The sequence below is a fragment of the Phoca vitulina genome, unplaced genomic scaffold, assembly GCF_004348235.1.
Source record: "Phoca vitulina isolate PV1807 unplaced genomic scaffold, GSC_HSeal_1.0 scaffold84, whole genome shotgun sequence".
Classification (NCBI taxonomy): domain Eukaryota; kingdom Metazoa; phylum Chordata; class Mammalia; order Carnivora; family Phocidae; genus Phoca; species Phoca vitulina.
Window position 1 is genome coordinate 4,968,713 of NW_022589787.1, and position 20,045 is coordinate 4,988,757.

Consider the following 20,045-nt stretch of genomic DNA (forward strand, 5'->3'; position numbering starts at 1 on the left):
GGTACATTACAGATGCGGGTATTTATTTCATTAAAAAATAATTCTTTTCAGCTTAGTTCTTCTAAAGAGAATTATACTACAACTCCTATGAAGCCCATAAGAGCAGATGGTAGGATTTATCACTTCAAAGACAAGCAAGTCAACTACAGTTTAGCAATTTAATCAATTTAAAATAATCAAAAACTTCGGCCCCTTGCACTAGAAAATCTACTTTGGGTTGGTTCCAGTTCTTTTCTGCACTCATTATTGAGTACAGGCACCTAATTATAATGACTAGGAGCACTGGTATCTTGATGCCACCTCTTAAGGGGGTCATACAGTCCCAAAACTCACACTGAGCAGGATCAGCCCAGCAGCACAATTACCTGCCGCTGCAGGGAGGCGGCGGTGAAAGGTGCATGTCCCTCCACGACCTTCATGAGCAGGGCAATCCACTGTGGGGAGCTGAGGGCAGCACACATGTGTGGCGTGAGCGCAATGCTCCGCACGAAGCCCAGCGTGCACCAGCTCCGGTGCTGCTCCCGGCACACCAGCCTGTTTGGGGAAGCTGCCAGAGTGAAACAAACTAGCTTGGCACCAAATTTCTAGAAATAAATACTCAGTACAATCTACACTTTTAATTTACCTACCATATTATTTTCAAAAATAACCCACTTCACAAATATATTACAATTTCACTCATTCAAAGTGAGAGCAGTGGGAGAAGACCCTACAGTTAGCTCAAGAAACACTTTACAACTCTTAAAACCTTTCAAGTACATGAGTAACTCAAACCAGTTAAGAAGTTTCATGTACTTACTATTTCTAGACAGTAAGAAAATGACTCACTTTTCAAATAGCAGTTACTAGTAAGAGTGCATCTTGTATATTTTTTATAACCTCATGTGTTTTAAATATCTCCCATGATCTTGTTTACATTTAATCTGTACCACAAATTTCCAATCCAAGTTTAAGAAGTCTGCATTAATAGAACAAGACTAGGAGGCTTTCGTGAGGTTTATCCAATTTGACTGACGCAACTGACCCTGTCTGCTCCTCCTGGCTTCCAGGTCTCCGCTCATGGGCACCCCGGGGCTTCCACTCTTTCCTGGCAGAGGACCGCCTGCCAGGGCCCAGCTCTCCTGCTCTCCAGGCTCCCAGGGGCACAGCCTTCAGACACATGTTAATGCCTGCACTCAATCACACTCACACTCACAAACACATTGACTTTCGCACAGTCACACCCTACCACAATCACACATGCTCATTCTCATAGTCACTGATATATTCACACACAATCACTCATAATTACTCATAAACACACCCAGCTACTCACACACATTCACACTTACTTCCACTTTACGCTCACACCCATAGTCTCAGCGACAAACTTCACACACTCACACCCAGACTCATTCACATACTCACAAACACTCTCACACTTACACACACACTCACTCCTCCCACTTCATCAACTCATTCTCTCCACACTTAAACACATCCACATTCACATACAAACATTTCAATGGGTTGAACTGTATCCCCCAGAATTCGTGTTCACCCAAAAACCTCAGAATGTGACCTTATTTGGAAATAAATTCTTTGCAGATGTATTTAAGGTAAGGATTGAGATGACACTGTACTGAGTCAGGGTGGACCTTGAATCCAATGAAAGTCTTTATAAGAGGCAGAAAAGGACACAAAGAGACACATGGCAGTCCTTTGTGTGAAAATGAGGCAGAGCCTGGAGTGCTGTGGCCTCAAGCCAAGACAGCCTGGAGCTACCAGAAGCTGGAATAGACAAGAAAGGATCCTCTCCTGAAGTCTCTGCAGGGAACGCAGCCCTGCCAAAACCTTGATTTTGGACTTCTGGTCTCCAAAAATGTGAGGTTCCATAACTGTTATGGGCTGAACTATGTCCTCCCCCTCCCAAAAGTAGTATGTTGAAGTCCTAAACCCTTGCATCTCAGAATGTGACTTATTTGGAAATGAGGCCATGGAAGATGTAATCTGTTTAGAAGAGGTTAAACTAGATAAGGGTGGGTCCCTAATCCAATTATGACTAGTGTCCTTATAAAAAGGTGAGATTTGGAGACACACAGGTGAAGATGAGGGCAATAATCTACAACAAAAGAATGGCAAAGACTGCCAGCAAACTACCCCAAGTTAGGGGAGAGGCCTGGAACAGATCCTTCCCTCACAGCTCTCAGAAGGAACCAGCCCTGCTGACACCTTGATCCTGAACTGCTAGCCTCCAGAACAGGGAGGAAAAAAACTTAGGCCACCCAGGTGTATGGTAGTTTCGTGTGGCAGCCCAAGCAAACCAACCAAATTTGCAGTAAGTTGTTCTGGCTGCCCTAGGACACTAATACACATGCAGACTCATACACATACACACACCCAGACACACACACACCAAATTCATAGCCCCAGTACTCTGTAGGCCCACAACTATTCATTGCATACATGTCTTGTCCGTCGTTCCACTTTCCACTAACATTCGCAGCAGTCCACACAGGGTCTTGGTGGCTTCACTCTGCATGATTTCAGCGTGGACTCCAGCAGAGAGACAAAGAGTTTGCAATAAATTAACAGTACTGGTAAGCATCATTGCAGTGGGATGAATGTTCCTTTCAATTTGTTCAGCTTCTGGAAAAAAGCATCAAAATAAGAACCTATACTTCCAAATAGAAGTGGAAAATGTCCCTGCATGTAATTTAAGGGATTTTAATAACCCAGTCTTTTAAGGAATTTCATATTACAATTTTTACTGTGGAAAGGAAAATAGCTCTTTATAAGAAAAGATGGAATTCAGACTGCACTAAACATCCTAATCACCTCTGTCCCCACTTTCCTCAAAGAAAATAAGCCTTCTAAATTACAGTTTACTTTTTTAAAACAATCTCTGCACATAGCTCAGAAGCACTAAATCTCAAGGATTTACTCTTTTAGAAAGACAACTTTCCAAATGTCAAGAGCTGCTTGCTGACAAGCTAACTATGCCTTGGATGAAGATGGAAGTGCCTGTGCCATGAAGGGGAACCAGAGGCTCGTGTGTCCAAGGCACTGACTTTCTGACAAGGAGGCATGTTAACAGCAGAGCCACAGTTCTTGCCCTGACTTCCCTGAGTGAAAACAAAACCAGCCCTGACCATCTATGTGCGAATCCAGGTTTCACATATGGTACTCCCAACAGCCCCAAAAGGCAGGCATCATCTGTTCACATCTGAGGGGGCCTGGACCCTCACAAGTGACATGGATGGAACACAACCTTTTCCACTCTCCATACCACCCATTCTCTACTGAGCTCAGCCTCTCAGGTTTCCTCGCCTGACCATACAAACCACTTCCAAAGCCTGACCATGCAGTGCATACAGCCATCACCTGAGCCCCAAGAATCAGCCCTGGCCTCCTGGACAGTCTCACCGAGACCAGCTGTGGGAAGCTTCACTCATACATCCCAATGTCTGCTGGACACATCTAAAAATGTCATGAAGTCCTCCTCCCACAACCTTGGATCTCCTTAGATAGGATTTAACTTTCTGGGTTCACTCCAAATTCTCACGTCTGGTTTCTTTAAGGCAATACAGCAGTGACTAATCCACATTATTCCTAGTCCACCAGGCACTGGCTCACTACCTCACACACAGGCTCAGAGCCAACCAAGAAGGTCCACCAGAGGTAAAGACAGAGCAAGCACTGCACTGCCAAACCCTACTGCACTGTCCCCAAAGGGAGCAAGAGAGTCAAATCCAGCGAGGTTGCCAGTTACCAGAGCCATGCTTTTAATTCCTGCATAAGAATCACCTGGAGCTTATTTACACTGAACCTTCAGGGGCAAGTCCAAAACTACAGACCACAGTCCACAGCGGAGTCCTGACACTATTCTCATTCCCAGCTGAAAAGGATGGCCAGCTGCCATTAGCACACAGCTTGCCAGGTTGCCCCAGACTAAACAGCCCCAAGGCACCGACCAGAGTCATCCTCTGTGTCCGAGTCCTCTGCTGAGGGCTGTGTGGAGGCCGGCAGCTCTGCCAACTTGAGGTCATACTTCCCCTCCTTCCCCATCCTGTAGGAGTTGGTGCTGCCCGTGTCCCACTGGACCCTGATCCATCCGTCCTCTCCCAGTTCACCAATCACACGGCCAAGACCAGGAGGAGGTCCATCCTGAGGAAGCCAAAACAAAGATTAGTTAAGAGGGTGTATGCCTGTTCTGTCACACAGATGAAGCCTGCAAGGACTGCTATGTTACTCTGCACAGACTTTGTGCCCACAGACTGCTCCAAACCCACCTGCGACATGCACAGCTCACACATCATTACCTTAAATCAAACATCAGGAAATAACTTGCTTATGCTCCTTTACCAAAGAGTTAAGTGGGAAAAGCATCATCTCAAGCAGCATCCTCCCTAAACCAATGCAGAGATGAGGCTTTCCCCAGTCTAGTCCTGGTGCCCTGTTCCTTGGCTCCTTTAATCTCCCACAGGGCTTCAAAAGACCTGAAACTTGAAACAAGCACCTGCATCTCCTCATTTCCTCTTATTCCTCTTATTCTTCAGTTTTCCCATAGAACCTAAAGTGGACACTCCGTCTCTCATTTCTATGAGTGAAAGCTGTTTTTGGATGCTGCTTTCTATTCCAGGACACTATGAGTGAAAGCTGTTTTCAGGATGCTGCTACCTGTTTCAGGACACTTCTGAGATGATTCTGATGAGGCCCATGCTTAAAAATGAGGTTGAGAAAACCTAGAGATGACAAGAATACTACCACACTGGAGGAAGGTGAGCACTGTCCTTCGCTAGTGACTACAGTAATGACACAGATACCAGCCCCCACGATCTCTACCTCGTGAGCCCTGACAGAAGCTTGGGAGTGATGTGCTACAAGGAGAAACAGAAATGGCCACTGCCCAACTGGCACACCTAAAACTGCAAGGTTGGGGCACTTAATGGGCACATGGCCATCAGCTCCTAGAGGCAGCACCTGGGTTTTCCTGCCTCACAGCGTTCAGAACACTATTACTAAGATGCGGTTTGCTTGCTCCTGTTTACTCTTGCTCCTACTCTGGGCTGCCCCTCAAATTGAGCCCATGCCAAGGAGTTTTCTGAAAACAGCTGTCACCCTTTGAAGACCTGATCCTACTTGAGATGTCCCTACACCCACTGTTTCTCTCTACTTGTTTTGACTCCATTCACCTGCCCAGGAACTAACTACATCACCAACTACATCATCTGTCAATTGCATAGGCCCTAAGTTAAGGTAGTTATTTATTCCAATTTCCACCCACTAATAACATGCAAGTAAGGATGGTAACTAATGTGTGGCTAATGTGTTTCAAAATCAAATCTAAGTACCTGATCACCCCATTTCCAATCAACACCTCTCATGACCCTGGTTCCAATCTTCATCATGGCAGCCAGTTCTGGCCCTGAAACTGGAAGCTGCACCGGAGCCGTTTCCTTCCTTGTCTCTTCCAAAACTGTAGCAGAAGCTCCTCGGGCAGAAGCATTCATATCCTCTTCAACATTATCACAACTAGGACCTATCAGAGCATCAAACGCAGCAGCTGAACTAATAAGTAGTTACAACTTCCTAATCTTAATACACTTTTTCAAAACTTAGTAAGTACTGATGAAGATAATTTTGAAGATTCTATAGTGTATACTGTATTATTTTTTCAATACAATAAATACCATGAAAGATTTATTGATGAAAATTTAAAATGGCAAACGGAGAACCAAGTATAGAAATATGTACCAGAAGATATAAAAGATATAAAACAAGCAACAGAGACATTTACTCTACTTCTAGGAATTATGCCCCTCTCCAAAAAAAAGCAAAATGATTAAGTTAGAAAAACACTCATCACATATTCTTATTAAAATAGAAAAACAAAACATAACCAAATAAATGTCTAACAATGAGAAACTAACCAACTTTAATTATGGTACCATGCAGAAAAGAGATAAAAACAGCAGGCCTGATACTGCTGTCCTTACGAAGGGCTACTTGCAAGGCAGCCCTCAGCTGGTATCTGGGAACCTGGATTTCAGGAGGGCTCCCACCCTTCCCTAACTGGTAAGAGGCCTCTCTGTGCCTGAACTGTTTGCACAATGTGGTCTCTGCTGAAACCTGCTTCCTTCTGGGGGTCTAGAACTTGTATATGTGCCAGGCCCCAGTGCAAACTCTCTGAACTTTCCAGGTAGACAACATTTCACACATGTAGTCACAACTCTTTGCTGAGAGAATTAAGTTCATCCTGTGTGACTCCACCAGGAGAGGACTCATGTCAGTTTCTCCCAGACATTTCCCATGTGCCCTTCCCTTCAGTGATTTTGCTTTCTCGTCTTTCACTGTAGTGAAAGCCCTCAGTGTGACTATATACCAAGTCTGGTGAGGCCTCCTCACAAATTACTGAATCTGGGAGTGGTCTTAGGGACCCTGGCACAGGAATGGCAGCAGTGGGATTCTCTAGAACAACCCTAACTTGCTGAAATATTGCAAAAGGACTGTTTGGTAAAAGGAAGAATGAAGGGGTGGAGCACGATGAATATTTGGTCCCCAATTGCTGCGAAATCATCCATAGTATAAAACAGAAGTTGAGCTACAAGAAGTACAAGAAGTAAATCAGCTACAAGAAGTAAAATTTAGGGCGCCTGGGTGGCTCAGTTCGTTAAGCGACTGCCTTCGGCTCAGGTCATGATCCTGGAGTCCCGGGACTGAGTCCCGCATCGGGCTCCCTGCTCAATGGGGAGTCTGCTTCACCCTCTGACCGTCTCCCCTCTCATGCTCTTTCTCACTCTCTCTCTCTAAGATAAATAAATAAAAACTTAAAAAAAAAAAAAAGAAGTAAAATTTAGAAACGGATTTTAAAATAGTAAATTTAACCCTATGAGTCAGCATGCTGGATCCCTTTGGCTGCTTTTGGCCTTGCTGGCTAATGTGAGGGGGAAAAAAGCACAGCCCTAGTAACTCCTTCAGTCTTTGTTTGCTCTTCCAAGGGGGAGGAAAAGGTGCCCAAACATTCCCAAAGGTAGACCTGGGTGGGTCAAAAATGTACAAAGTTCAGGATCCTTTCTCCTCCACGGAGAAAAAAAAGGTTATTCAATTCCCAGGGCTGGAGCAAAGCTTTAGATAAAGTAAAGCTCTTCCCCAGTTTTACTGGGGCAAAAAATATTCTTTTCTTCAGCCCAACCCAGTGGTGCCTCAGTGAGGCCCTAAGAAGGGCAGGGGTTGCATTCCAGCTAGGATCTCCCCTGGCAGCTATAATGTTAACCCTGCAAATGCCAAATTTACTGCAAAGGGTTTGAATACATTTGCAATAAGAAAAAAGGAGATATTTTTTTCAAGTGGCTTTGTATTTTGTGGCTCTTGTAGCTGGATGCATACATAAAATTAATATAAAATATTATATGCTTATGATTTCTTTTTTTTTTTTTTTTTAAAGATTTTATTTATTTATTTGAGAGAGAGAGAGAGCGCAAGAGGGGGTAGGGTTAGAGGGAGAAGCAGACTCCCTGCCGAGCAAGGAGCCCGATGTGGGACTCAATCCCGGGACTCCGGGATCATGACCTGAGCTGAAGGCAGTCGCTTAACCAACTGAGCCACCCAGGCACCCTATGCTTATGATTTCTTATATGAAAGAAAAATAACCCTGATCAAGGAAAGCGGTAAATACAGATATGTATTCATGTGACACAATTCCATTGCTTTCTGCAGCCAGTAGGCAGGTTCAAATTTAAACTCTAAACAAAAGCCCCCATAATTAATGATTTGTGCTATGACTTTTACCTACTGGATTCTCTGGGAAAAAGAGGGAGATGACATAAAAAGAGAGGCAATTTCTAGATGGAAACACATTTTTGAGGTTTTTTTTTTTAAAGCATTTTTTAATTGTTAATGAGGTCTTAAGAAATCAGATGTCTGACTCACAGAGGCTGATTGTTTTCTAGCCTGATGCATATTTTTGAATGGGTCATGTGGACACAAAGATTGACAAGATCAAAGAGCTTAGGAAAGCCTTGCTTTTTTGCTTGGACTTGAACACTAGCCTTGCAGTATCTCAAGATTTCAGGCAAAGAACATCATAAACCAATCAGATCTAACAGACATATATACATAGAACTCAAAAAGAGGAAGATACACAATCTTCTCAAGGGTACATGGAACATTCTCCAGGATAGATCACATGCTAGACCATAAAACAAGTCTCAATAAATTGAAATAGAGTATAATCATACAAATTATGTTCTCTGACAACAGAATGAAACTAGAAATTAATAACAGAAGGAAAACTAGAAATTTCACAAGTATATGGAAATTAAATTACATACACTTAATCACCCAAAGGAAAAAAAAAAAATCACAAGAGAAATTTTTAAATACTCTGAGACAAATGAAAACAAAAGCACAACATACCAAAACTTATGGGACGCAAAAAAGGCAGTGCTAAGGTGGAAACTTATATCTATAAATGCATACATTAAAAAAAGAAGAAAAATCTCAAATCAGTAACTTAACTCTATACCTGGAGGAACTAGAAAAATAAGACTACAATAAACCCAAAGTTAGTAGGAAGAAAGAAATAATAAAGACTAGAGCAGAGATAGAGAATTAAAAACAACAACAACAGAATCAACAAAACCAAAAGTTGGTTTTTGGAAAATATCAACAAAATTGACAAACTTTAAGTAGATTAACTAAGAAAAAAAGAGATGATGCCAATAACTGAAACCAGAAATGAAACTGGGGACATTACTACTGATTCTACAGAGATAAAAAGAACTATAACAAAGTACTATGAACAACTATACACTAACACATTAGCTAACCTAGATAAAGTGGATAAATTCTTAGAAACACAAATTATCTGAACTGACTCAAGAAGAAACAGAAAATGTGCATAGACCTATAAGAAGTAAAGATATTGAATCAGTAATCAAACCTCCCAACAAAGAAAAATCCAGAACCAAATGGCTTAACTGGTGAATTCTACCAAACATTTAAAGAAAAATTAATACCAATTCTCTAACTCTTCCAAAAATAGAATAGAAGGCAACACTTTCTCACTCTATGAGGCCAGCATTACCCTGATTAACAAAAAAACTATAAAATACTGCTCAAAGAAATGAAAGAAGACCTACATAAATATAAAGCCATCACACATTCATGGAAAGAAAGACTTAATATCTGTTAAGATAGCAATACTCCCCAACACAATCTACAGAGTCAATACAACCTCTAGGAAATCCCAACAGCTATTTTTTGCAGACATGGAAAATCCAGCCCTGAAATTCATATAGAAATCCTAAGGACCCAAAATGGCCAAAATAATCTTGAGGAAAAAAACAAAGTTGGAAAACTCACTTTTTGATTTTAAAACTTACCACAAAGCTAGTGTTCACAACAATGTGGTACTGGCATAATGACAGACCAACAAAATAGAAAGTCTAGAAATAAATCAAAAACTTTATAGTCAAATGATTTTTGACAAAGGGCCAAGACCTTGGGAAAAGAAGAGTCTTTTCAACAAATGGTACTAGGACAACTGGATAACCAAAAGAAATAAAAGGAGTCCTTACCTCACACCATATTAAAAATTGCCTAGAAATGGACTAAAGACTACAAGAACTAAGACTATAAACTTAAAAAAAGAAAACGCAGTGAGCAATCCTTGTGACCTGGGTTTGGCAATGATTTCTTGAACATGACATCAAAAGCACAAGCAACAAAAGAAAAATAGATAAATTGGACTTCACCAAAATTTAAAACTTCTGTGCATCAAAGTAAAACACAACCCATAGAATGGGAGGAAATATCTTCAAATCAGGTAATTGATAATGGTCTAGTATCCAGAATATGTAAAGGACTCCTACAACTCAACAACACGAAGACAAATAACCTAATTTAAAAATGGGCAAAGGTTTTGAAGAAATTTCTCTGAAAGATATACAGATGGCCAACAAGCACGTGTCAAGATGTTCAATGTCCTTACATTAGCAAAATGTACATTAAACCACAATGAGAAACCACTTCACACCAACTGGGATGACCACAATCTACCCCCCCTCCACCCCCGCCCACCATCCCCGAAAAGGAAAATAACTGGTATTGGTGAGGAGGAGAGAAACTGGAACCCTTTTCCATTGCTGGGGGAAATGGAAAATGTTGCAGTGCTATGGAAAAGATTGGTGGTCCTTAGCATGCTAAACATAGGATTACCATATGACTCTGCACTTCCACTCCTAGATATATAACAAAAGAATTAGAAACAGGTGTTCAAACAAAAACTTGTACACAAATGTTCCTAGCAGCACTACTCACAATGACCAAAAGATAGAAACAAGCCAAATGCCCAACTATGGGTGAAAGGTTAAATGAAATGTAGTATATGCATACAATATAATGTTTTTTAGCCATAAAAAAGAATGAAGTACTGATACATGCTAAGTGAAATAAGCCAGATACAAAAGGCTAAAAATTGTATTTCATTTATATGAAATATCCAGAATAGGAAAATCCAGAGATAAAAAGCAGATTTGTTGTTGCCAAAAGCTGGGGGAGTGGGAAATCAGGAATCACCACTAAATGGGTACGGCTTTCCATTTGGAGTGACAAAAAAGTTAGGGAACTAGATAGTAGTAATGTTTGTACAACATTATGGATGTGCTTATTGCTACTGAATGATAAAGTTGTTAAAAGGGTAAATTTTATGTTATTTTTATTTTACAATTAAAAAAAAGTTCACAAAGAGAGAGAAAGAAGACATGAAGGCAAAATCCTGACATTTTCATGAATGACTTAAGGCAGTGCCAACCTACCAATAAGCCGAAGTGCTGTCTGTGTGAGGGCGAGTGTGCCGGAGTTCAGCAGGAGGTTCAGGTTGTTTGCACCATGCTGCAGGGTAAGCATACTGAGCATGACCAGGAGAAAGCGAGCTTGTGGGGTCGTCCCCAGGCTTGGTCCTGAAGGATTCTCATTGGTAATGGTTTGTAGGGGGACAGGCTGGATACCTAAAAAGCATTAGCACCCACATAAATTTCTTGTGTGTGGATATAAAAACATACATGATGCAAAAAGCAGTAGCAATTTTTAAAAATTTCTGTTTTTCAGTGGGTTTCCAAAGTGTATGGACATCAGGCAGCTGTGCATTACTTCGCAATAATCCTACCACCATCAATCCACATATAGCCATTTCCAATTGTCTGCAAAACTTATCACACTGCTCCTCTAAATGTCCCTGATGGCTTACTCATTTCATTTCAAATACAGCAGTCATATTTCACTTCTCTTCCACAAGACCAATCCTAGCATTTCTCTGCAGGTACTCAAACTATCCAAGAAATTAAGTATTAATATAGGATATATAATTTAGGGCATATGGTATCAATGATACACATGAAAATGTTAAAATGTAAAAGCTTAATATCACAATACTACAAAATTGTGTCTTCTGCTGAATTTTGAAAGTTTTGTTTAAAATTTGAGAAAGCTTAAAGCGGCTTAGAATATTATTCTAATGTACCCCTGAAACGAATATACTATATATTAACTAAATTGAATTTAAATAAAAAAATTTTTTAAAGATTATTCTAATGTACAAAGTTATTAAAGTCTTCTCAAAGAGCAAAAATCAGCATTTGCAAGTTTCTACAACATATAATTAAGAGCCAAACTATAAAATAATGCTAATGTGATCATTGACATTACTTCAACAGCGATCTTAATACAGCCTTTTGAACATTTTTTTTTAACTCACCAAGCTCTTTAAATTTGGCATTTGCATCCATCAAAACATTTCGAATATTCTGAACAGCCCAAGCATACAGCTTGCCAAAAGTTACTTCCAGTAGCATCCGATTAAAAGGTGGGATCAAATCAACATCCTTTAAACAATCTGTAAGAGGTTCCCTTTCAAACAAAGTTGAAGAATATTACTTAGAATACTGCCAGACTTTCAACCTCAATAGAATAATGCTTTGTTGCCACAGTTTCCCTAATTAAGAAACAAATGTTATGAAGTTTTACCCTTTATCAATCCCCTCAGGAATAAGTCTTTGCCATCCACAGAACATAGCATACTGTACAGATGGAAGTAAGAAATTTTTGGTTGCCAGTTTTAAAATTGTATCTATCCCTTCCAGACGAACCTCTGCTCTCTCCAACTGCAAAATATGAATGCATACAGTTAAGTGTTGTGTATATTATCCTATGCAGAGAAGAACGTTCTTAGCAAATTTTACCTGTTTTAATAGGCACTTTCTCATTTTTTCCACATCCACTGGCTCTTCCTTAAGGGCAAATTCAGCAATGGTGCTGAGGAGTGCAGACTGTGGATAAAGACCCTGAACATTCTGCTTCAACCATTTGTATTTGTGAACACCTGTAACCGTACTCAACAGTGGCTGCCATTTATCCTGACAAAGGAAAACCATTTTCACCATTAGTTTACCTTATTGATATTAATATGCACTCTAAAACACTTATTCAAATAAAATATAAATAAATGCAAATATGTTGAAATTGGTACAATACTTTAAGTTTAGTGAGTAATTTATGGCAAAAATAGCTATGCCATAAATAGGCTTATAAATGAATTTATAATCTCTTATACTTATGTACCTTGGAACAGACAAACATGGCATACAAAGTTAAATTATCATCCATATTAATAGCCTAAGACACCAGGACAGTTTCTGGAGCAAAGTATACATATATTCAATGAAGGAATGGTAAATGAATAATGATACAATGTACCACTAAACATAAAAGGGAACACTTTTCCAGCTATCAATCTGACCAGGACACCATAAATCAAGTGCGTTAAGTGTGACTTGGAATGTCACCCATACTTTCAGTAACCCACTACACTCTCTATCCTATAGATAATCAAGGACAAAGTGACAATACTATGGGTTCCTTTGCTGTGTGCTTTGTTTCTATTCAGCCAGCCTCAAAATCACAGAAAATACTTCACCTTAGGTGATTTAATTGTAATGGGTCTTTTGTCCACATTTATAGGGCTGTGAGGCAAAATGCATGCTTCTTCTAAATCACTCTCTTCATTTCCAATTTTTTCTTCATCATCAGTAGATTCTGGCTTCTTAGGAACTATGATTAAAATTATCATTCATTATAAAAATCATTTACTTAAACATAATTTTAAATTAAGATATATTAAATATGCATGAAGGCAAAGGACCTGAATATTTTATTCAAATATGTAAATATCACTGTCAACTGAAATGCTTAAACTACAAAAAGTAAGAACCATCATGATTATTTTCACATGACATTCAATAATAACACTCTGCCACTTCACATCATGACAGAAAGGCAGTGAGAGTGCTATGATGCAGCAGATCCTACAGAAAGGGAAGCCCAGGAGTCAGCAAACATTTTCTTAAAGGGCCAGATGGTGACTATTTTAGTCTTTGCCGGCTATTCAGTCTATTGCAAATACTCAATTCTGTTGTTGCAGAATGAAAAGCAGCTAACTTTATTTATGGTTGCTGGAATTTAAACTTCATATAATTTCCATGTGTCCAACATATTATTCTTTTGATTTTTTAAAAAACAGTCTTAAAATGCAAAACTGGTCTTAGCAGTAGACAGCAGACAGTGGCAGAAGACAGCAAGCAGCAGGCTGCATTTGTCCCCAGACCACAGCTTGCCCACTCTGGACCAGTTCAATTAATCTGTCACCATTGTGCAAGTGAATTAACTGGATGCCTTTTACTATGTTAGTCTCTTTAATTAGGGAAATTTCTATTGAATTTGCAATGTGATATGCACTGTTGCTTCCATATTTTTGCTCCCTTTCAAGATTTTTAGTCTATTCAGCATATAATATAATAAGCAACATAATTAATAACACCTGGGCAGTAAAACACTAACACAGCAGGTCTGGGTTGCCCAAACCCTGCAAATTCCCAAGAAAGACTGTTCCTTCAGCACTTGGCCAACTCCTGTGAACTGAGCTCTGAGTCCTTGGCATGTTCTGCCTGAGAAGAGTGTTTCTGTATGCCTGAGGTCTGGGGCCATGTTTCCCAGTTTGACCAGATAATTTATGCCCACAATGGGACTTATGGTTCTCACCTGTTTCCACTGTGGAGGCTAGAGTCTTGAGTAACTGAGAGCAACCATGCAGGTGAGCATCCCTGGCTGACAGCCCTTCACACATGTTGTCTCTCACTGCTAAGAGGACTAAGCATGGCTCTGTGCAGCTCCACTGGAAGCTTAGGCCCAGTTTCCTTTGGATTTCCCTCAATGCACCTTTCCTTTTACTAATTCTAACTTGTATCCTTTCATAATAATAAACTGTAACTCTGAGTATAACAGCTCTTCTGAGTCCTATGGAGCCATACCAGTGAATCATCAGGTGCTCTTGGTGACCTTAACACAGCACCAGTAATATTAATCGTTTGTAAGTTGCTTAATTTTCTTTAAAAAAAAAAAAAAGCTTCAAACTTCACACAACTAAATATTTAAACCCCAAACAAGAAACTTGAAGAGGTGACAGTGTGGGCTCAGATTCCGTGGAGGTGATGGCTGGGTGGTGAGGACATCATTCTCCCTCAAGCTGAGATGGCGGTCTCCCAAGCCTGTGCCTCTGCTGCGAGGATCTCAGAAGCATTCCTACCATGATTTCCTGACCTAGAACATCTCTAGGATTTAGGCAAATTGTTGTTGCTTAAGAGTTTGCTCAAGAACAATCAATTCAGGAGAGCTTCTAACACAACTTAATCTTTCCTTACATCATTGTTCATAATGTCCATCCAAAATTCAGTAATTAAAAAAAAATCAGTAATTAATATTGTTTAATAAGCTGATCTGTGAATAAATCAGTATAATTCATAAGAATATAATCAGAAATTTCTGTAAACATGTTTATAATCACAATTAACCAAATTCCAAAGTCTTTTATGTACTTATACTCAAATTCTGGTTATTTAATGCAAAAAGTCTTTTCCGTAATATCCCAGCAACTGTTTAGCTGCTTCCTAAAAATATTAGTAACTCTTCTAGCTACTTTTATAACAATTCCTCATGTATCAGAATACTCAATATTTCCAAAGAAAAACATTTCTTTACAAGAATGGCAAGATTAACTGCAAAATTAAATGTTTCCATACATCTCATTTACCAGGACAAGTGATAAAAAAAATACTTCCTTTTCCCCATCAATTTAATAAAGAGTATAGTGTTTACCTTTTTCAGTATCCACTTACTAGTTACCAAATCGTAACACCCTCAATCTCAAAGTTGCATCATTATCTGATGTCTTGGAAAAATAAGCAGGATCTGTATATTTAATCGTAAGTGAACAGCTTCACTCAAATCACAGACTCAATTATATGGGGGCAAAGCACACACTCTGACAGCACTTTCCTACCTTTTACGTTCTTACCTCTCTTTTTCCTTCGTTCTCGAATTATCTTCTGAACTATCCTCCTCCAACGGGGCAAAGAACTTAACAGTTTAAACTTGGACATTATAGAGAGATCATTACAAACTGCAGGTCTTAGTTCATTAAAGAGGAATCTCAAACGTTCGATGACTGGAGCACAGACTTCCTTGTAAGAACGACCCTGTTCTTGATGTGTCTACAAAGTTAAATATGAAAAGACAATTAACAAATATTTTACCAACTGTCTGCAAAGCACATAAGAAAAAGTATAAAAATGTACTTACCTTAATGAGTGAGCATTTTGCCTGGTAGACAACTCTACAAACATCCACTACTGATTTAGGCAATGTTCTGTGCTTTACTTGCTCAATACCAAGTGTTCCTGCATGAACTAAAGATAATGCCACGTGACCTGTAAAAGACATTTTAAAAAGGGGGCAGGGTAAGAATGAATGCATATTGCATGTCAGTCAAAAAATGTAATAGTATAGCTAAAATATCAAGTTTCCTACCTAAATCTTCATGCTTTAAAAGGCAACATAACAGTAAGCGGCCAACCTCTTCCACAGGATGTTCAGGAGGAAATGTGATTGGTGTGGTCAAGTGGCACTGCCTACAGTACCTTTCTATTTGACACAGAAAGTCCTGTAACAGAAACAGCTGGAGGTAAATTCAGAGCCACACGAAATGCCACCATGAATTCCAAACTACATGCCACAATTTCTAATGCACTTGCAATCACCAATGCCTCTAAAACATCACTGGCATATTGCACCAAACCAGTCTCTTACCTCAAAACCAGCCCCACAAATAATATGTAAATAAAGTCTGTGCTAAGCCAATCAAAGAACATGAAGGTGTTCACACATCAAAGTCCTAAGGTAAACCAAAGGACACTAAGTGTGGGAAGGCCTCACTCACCTTCACATTGTGATCCTGGATGTTATTATCAGCAATAGCTTGCAGGAATGCCTGGGAATGGTCGCCCAGGGCCCGTCTGTGGGAGCAGAGTCGGGACTTGCTGGCAGGAGTGCCCCCAGGAGAGCTACAATGGTCCTCATCTTTCTCCTCATTGTAGCTATAGTGGATCTGGCTGGTCTGCAGGCCTCCAGAGAAGATGGATGACTGAAGCCACTCTAGAAAGTGCATATGCAAATATTAAGAAGAAACTTGAGTGCACTGAATATTTATTCAGAAATAAATATTGAAATAAAAGATAAAGAACCGAATAGCTAATTTACAAGGAGAAATTTAGCATCATTCATATTAAAGAGTCACATCTAACATATTTACAGAGGCTGGCTTATAATTCCTACATCTACAGGAAAACAGGTAACACTTCTGGTTCTTTTTTTTTTAAAGATTTTTATTTATTTATTTGACAGAGAGACAGTGAGAGAGGGAACACAAACAGGGGGAGTGGGAGAGGGAGAAGCAGGCTTCCTGCTGAGCAGGGAGCCCGATGCGGGGCTCCATCCCAGGACCCTGGGGTCATGACCTGAGCCAAAGGCAGACGCTTAACAACTGAGCCACCCAGGCGCCCCTACACTTCTGGTTCTTTCCTACATCTTAAGCATGGTGTCAGAACGCAAGATAATAGTTTCAGTCCAACATTTACTTAGGTACCTGGTCAAGCATGGAGCTGACAGATTCCACAGATACTGTGTGAAGACTGGGGTTTTGCATTCTAACAGGGAGAGCATCATCTGGGCAACATTTACACAAGTAATCATTCAACTTGAATTGGGATAACTGTATGCTACAAAGTACTACAGTGGGTATAGCAGCAAGACCTCCACTATTTGAAGATTCAGTAAAGGATTTGCTGTGGAAGTGACAATTGAACTGAGATCTAGATAAAGACAAAAACACTGAACATCCAGGTAGGAAAACAGCACATGAGAAGGGATCTACAAAGAAAAATTCCCTAGAGCGTTAATCCAGTAATAAAAATGAGCGACTACTAGACATATAACATGGGATCTTAGTAAGAGACAGATCCTTGGGAGACTGGATATCCAGTGGACTATAAAGGAGACCTGTATGAGGCATGGCCAGACCCTCGAGAACATGCAATTCCTCAGTGCAAATGTAAATGCTCATTCTAACTGCTATGATAACTAGAGTAAAGGTTCACCAAAAAAATGAAGAGTCAGTTTGTACATTGCTACAAATTTTTTTCAATGACTTGTGTTACCAAAATAGTCCTCTGAAACCCAAGCAATCAAATCTGGGATGTACTCAACATTCTTTTACTGGAAATTTAGATGTTAGAGCATTCAGGAGCATTCTCTAAAGTGTCACATTAATTCTAGAACACAAATCTGATCATGACCTTCCCTGATTCTCTACATTTAGAACTCTCTCTAATCTCTCAAAGATACTGCTCTAAAGGTGGCTTTTGATGCCCTAGAGTAGATTAGGCCCCCTCCACTAGGGCCCATAGCACCTTCTGCTCTCCTCTGCTCTGACTCTTCTAATTTCCCACCCTCCTTGCTGATTTAGAAGAAGCCTATCTTCCCCACTCCCCTTTGAGGGAGAGGATGAGTCCAACTCCCATCCTCTCCCACTTAGAGACTCTGTGGACAGCAAAATGCCCAGCATGCACACCAAGGGCTTGCTCCAGAAGGCTGGGCTGACCACGTACCATGGCCATCCTTGCCCACCAGCCTTCTCCCGACAGTGCACATACATGAGCAACTGGAAACCCTACTTTTTTCAAGAATGCCCCTTACACACATGTTTCACACACCCAGCCTCCCCATCAGAACCACTTACAAATGTCTCCATTTTATCCTCTATCACCCTGCATACTGATCTATCATAACGTCTGGCTCATCATCACACAAAAAGCACCTAAAGGCAGAGATGTGTCTAATTCCACACCTAATGCATTGAGCACCCAGCAAGGTAACTCATAAGTACTTACTCAATAGATCCTTGCTGGATGGTTGGTAGACAGATGGATAGAGAAATATACAAATACACAAACAGAACTTTAATCCATCTTATATGGAGAAATTTTATAACTTTCGGTGATTAAAAAGGTTGAAATCCCAAAATGTATTTGAGTCTAGTAAAAACACAATCCTCAAACAAAATGCTATTCCCAACAGAAACCCAATCCATGTCACATAGACGACAGCCAGGTTGAGTCCATCTGTCACAGGAGGCAAAAGTAAGAGCATGCACAGGATTGATCTTCCTATGCACTTGTTAGCTTCCTCTGCTGCCACAGGTCATGAGAGCAAGTAAAAGCCACTACATCTATTTCTATTTAATTGGCTTAGTCTCTTAGTCTCACTATCCTTATTTTTACTCACCAACAACTGCGTTGATTCTTCTCCCATTCTAAATGGCACTTATGTCTCAGCTAAAATAACTTGCTAGGGGCGCAATCAGTCATTAAGCATCTGCCTTCAGCTCGGGTCACGATCCAGGGGTCCTGGGATCGAGCCCCGCACTGGGCCCCCTGCTCCGTGGGAAACCTGCTTCTGCTTCTCCCTTTCCCACTCCCCCTGCTTGTGTTCCCTCTCTCACCGTCTCTCTCTCTGTCAAATAAATAAATAAAATCTTTAAGATAAGATAAAATAAAATAAAGTAAAATAAAATAAAATAAAATAAAAACTTGCTAATCTGTTAGCAGAAAGCAAAACTTTTCTTACTGGCACATTCAATCTCAACCGGAGACAGCGGTGTGCTCATAGCTAAATAGGAAGCATGTAATCCGAGAAGCAGGCCCAGATTCCTCTCTGTATCTATCAGAGGCGAAGAGAGACTTCCCAGATCTGGTATGGTAACAACTTCTTGGTCAGGCTTGGAAAGATAAATTTCATCATCAGTCTGAGAAAACAGGGTTAATTAAAAACATAAAACCAAAAAGAGCAACAGCTTATATCCCTAAACACGACAAAGTTCCATCAGGAAGAGAAGCAGGTGCTCTGGACACCCTCTTTCTACATCCTATTATAGTGAGCTCATGCTGCTACCAAAATAACCATGCACACCCTACAAAGCAGACAGGAAACACACAGGTCTACTGGTGGTAAAACCAAAGCTCAATAAACAAGTCAGCTAGAGAATTCCTTACAAAATCAAACTGAAGTTTCCAGAGTGACTGTGTAACAATACTTCAGAAAATATACTGAATTGTTACATGCATAAATAACCCCAAAAAAGACAAAAATACGACAAGGATTGCTGTGAGTAGTGAACTGTGACCACATAAGTGGAAAGTAGATTATGCTAACAAAAAGGAAATCCAATTAGAAAAGAGCTCAAATGAAAATAAACTTTGCCAGTCGTATTAGATGATAATTTACAAGCAAAGTCAATCTTCCCCCTTCATGAATGCTTTAAGTACTACCCATATGGCACTTCATAAATTTTATTCCTTCTGGATCCATACCTGGAAAACCAATCCAATATATAAATTCCAAAGCTCATGCATATGTAGGACATATTTCTATTCTAAAGTTCTTCCTAAAAAATATATCTCAAGCCATTTCAAATTTCTACATAAGCTTACAATGAAAATATAAAGACCAAAGGTTAACCTCTTTTTTATGTGTGGAAAAGTGTCCACATTTCTTACAAATAACAATTTTTGAAATAATTTTTCAAGATCAGTCCTTCATAAATCTTAACATGAATAACT

The 20,045-nt window shown here is 40.0% G+C and overlaps 1 protein-coding gene across 5 annotated transcripts in view; it reads right to left on the bottom strand.

Moving 5' to 3' along the window:
* LOC116626202 (E3 ubiquitin-protein ligase HERC2) overlaps window positions 1–20,045 on the bottom strand; it is a 219,770-nt gene that overhangs the window by 85,821 nt on the left and 113,904 nt on the right. For 4 of the 5 annotated variants that reach the window (XM_032395408.1, XM_032395407.1, XM_032395403.1 and 1 more), the window contains 14 exons: window positions 19,054–19,204; window positions 16,310–16,524; window positions 15,901–16,033; window positions 15,673–15,800; window positions 15,389–15,584; window positions 12,956–13,089; window positions 12,222–12,395; window positions 12,007–12,143; window positions 11,738–11,889; window positions 10,800–10,991; window positions 5,334–5,521; window positions 3,954–4,146; window positions 2,446–2,628; window positions 366–547 (listed from right to left, as the gene is read on the bottom strand). In XM_032395408.1, the coding sequence (XP_032251299.1) occupies window positions 366–547; window positions 2,446–2,628; window positions 3,954–4,146; window positions 5,334–5,521; window positions 10,800–10,991; window positions 11,738–11,889; window positions 12,007–12,143; window positions 12,222–12,395; window positions 12,956–13,089; window positions 15,389–15,584; window positions 15,673–15,800; window positions 15,901–16,033; window positions 16,310–16,524; window positions 19,054–19,204 (2,358 nt within the window). The remainder of the gene's footprint in view (window positions 1–365; window positions 548–2,445; window positions 2,629–3,953; window positions 4,147–5,333; window positions 5,522–10,799; window positions 10,992–11,737; window positions 11,890–12,006; window positions 12,144–12,221; window positions 12,396–12,955; window positions 13,090–15,388; window positions 15,585–15,672; window positions 15,801–15,900; window positions 16,034–16,309; window positions 16,525–19,053; window positions 19,205–20,045) is intronic. The other variant, XM_032395406.1, reaches the window with a different exon arrangement.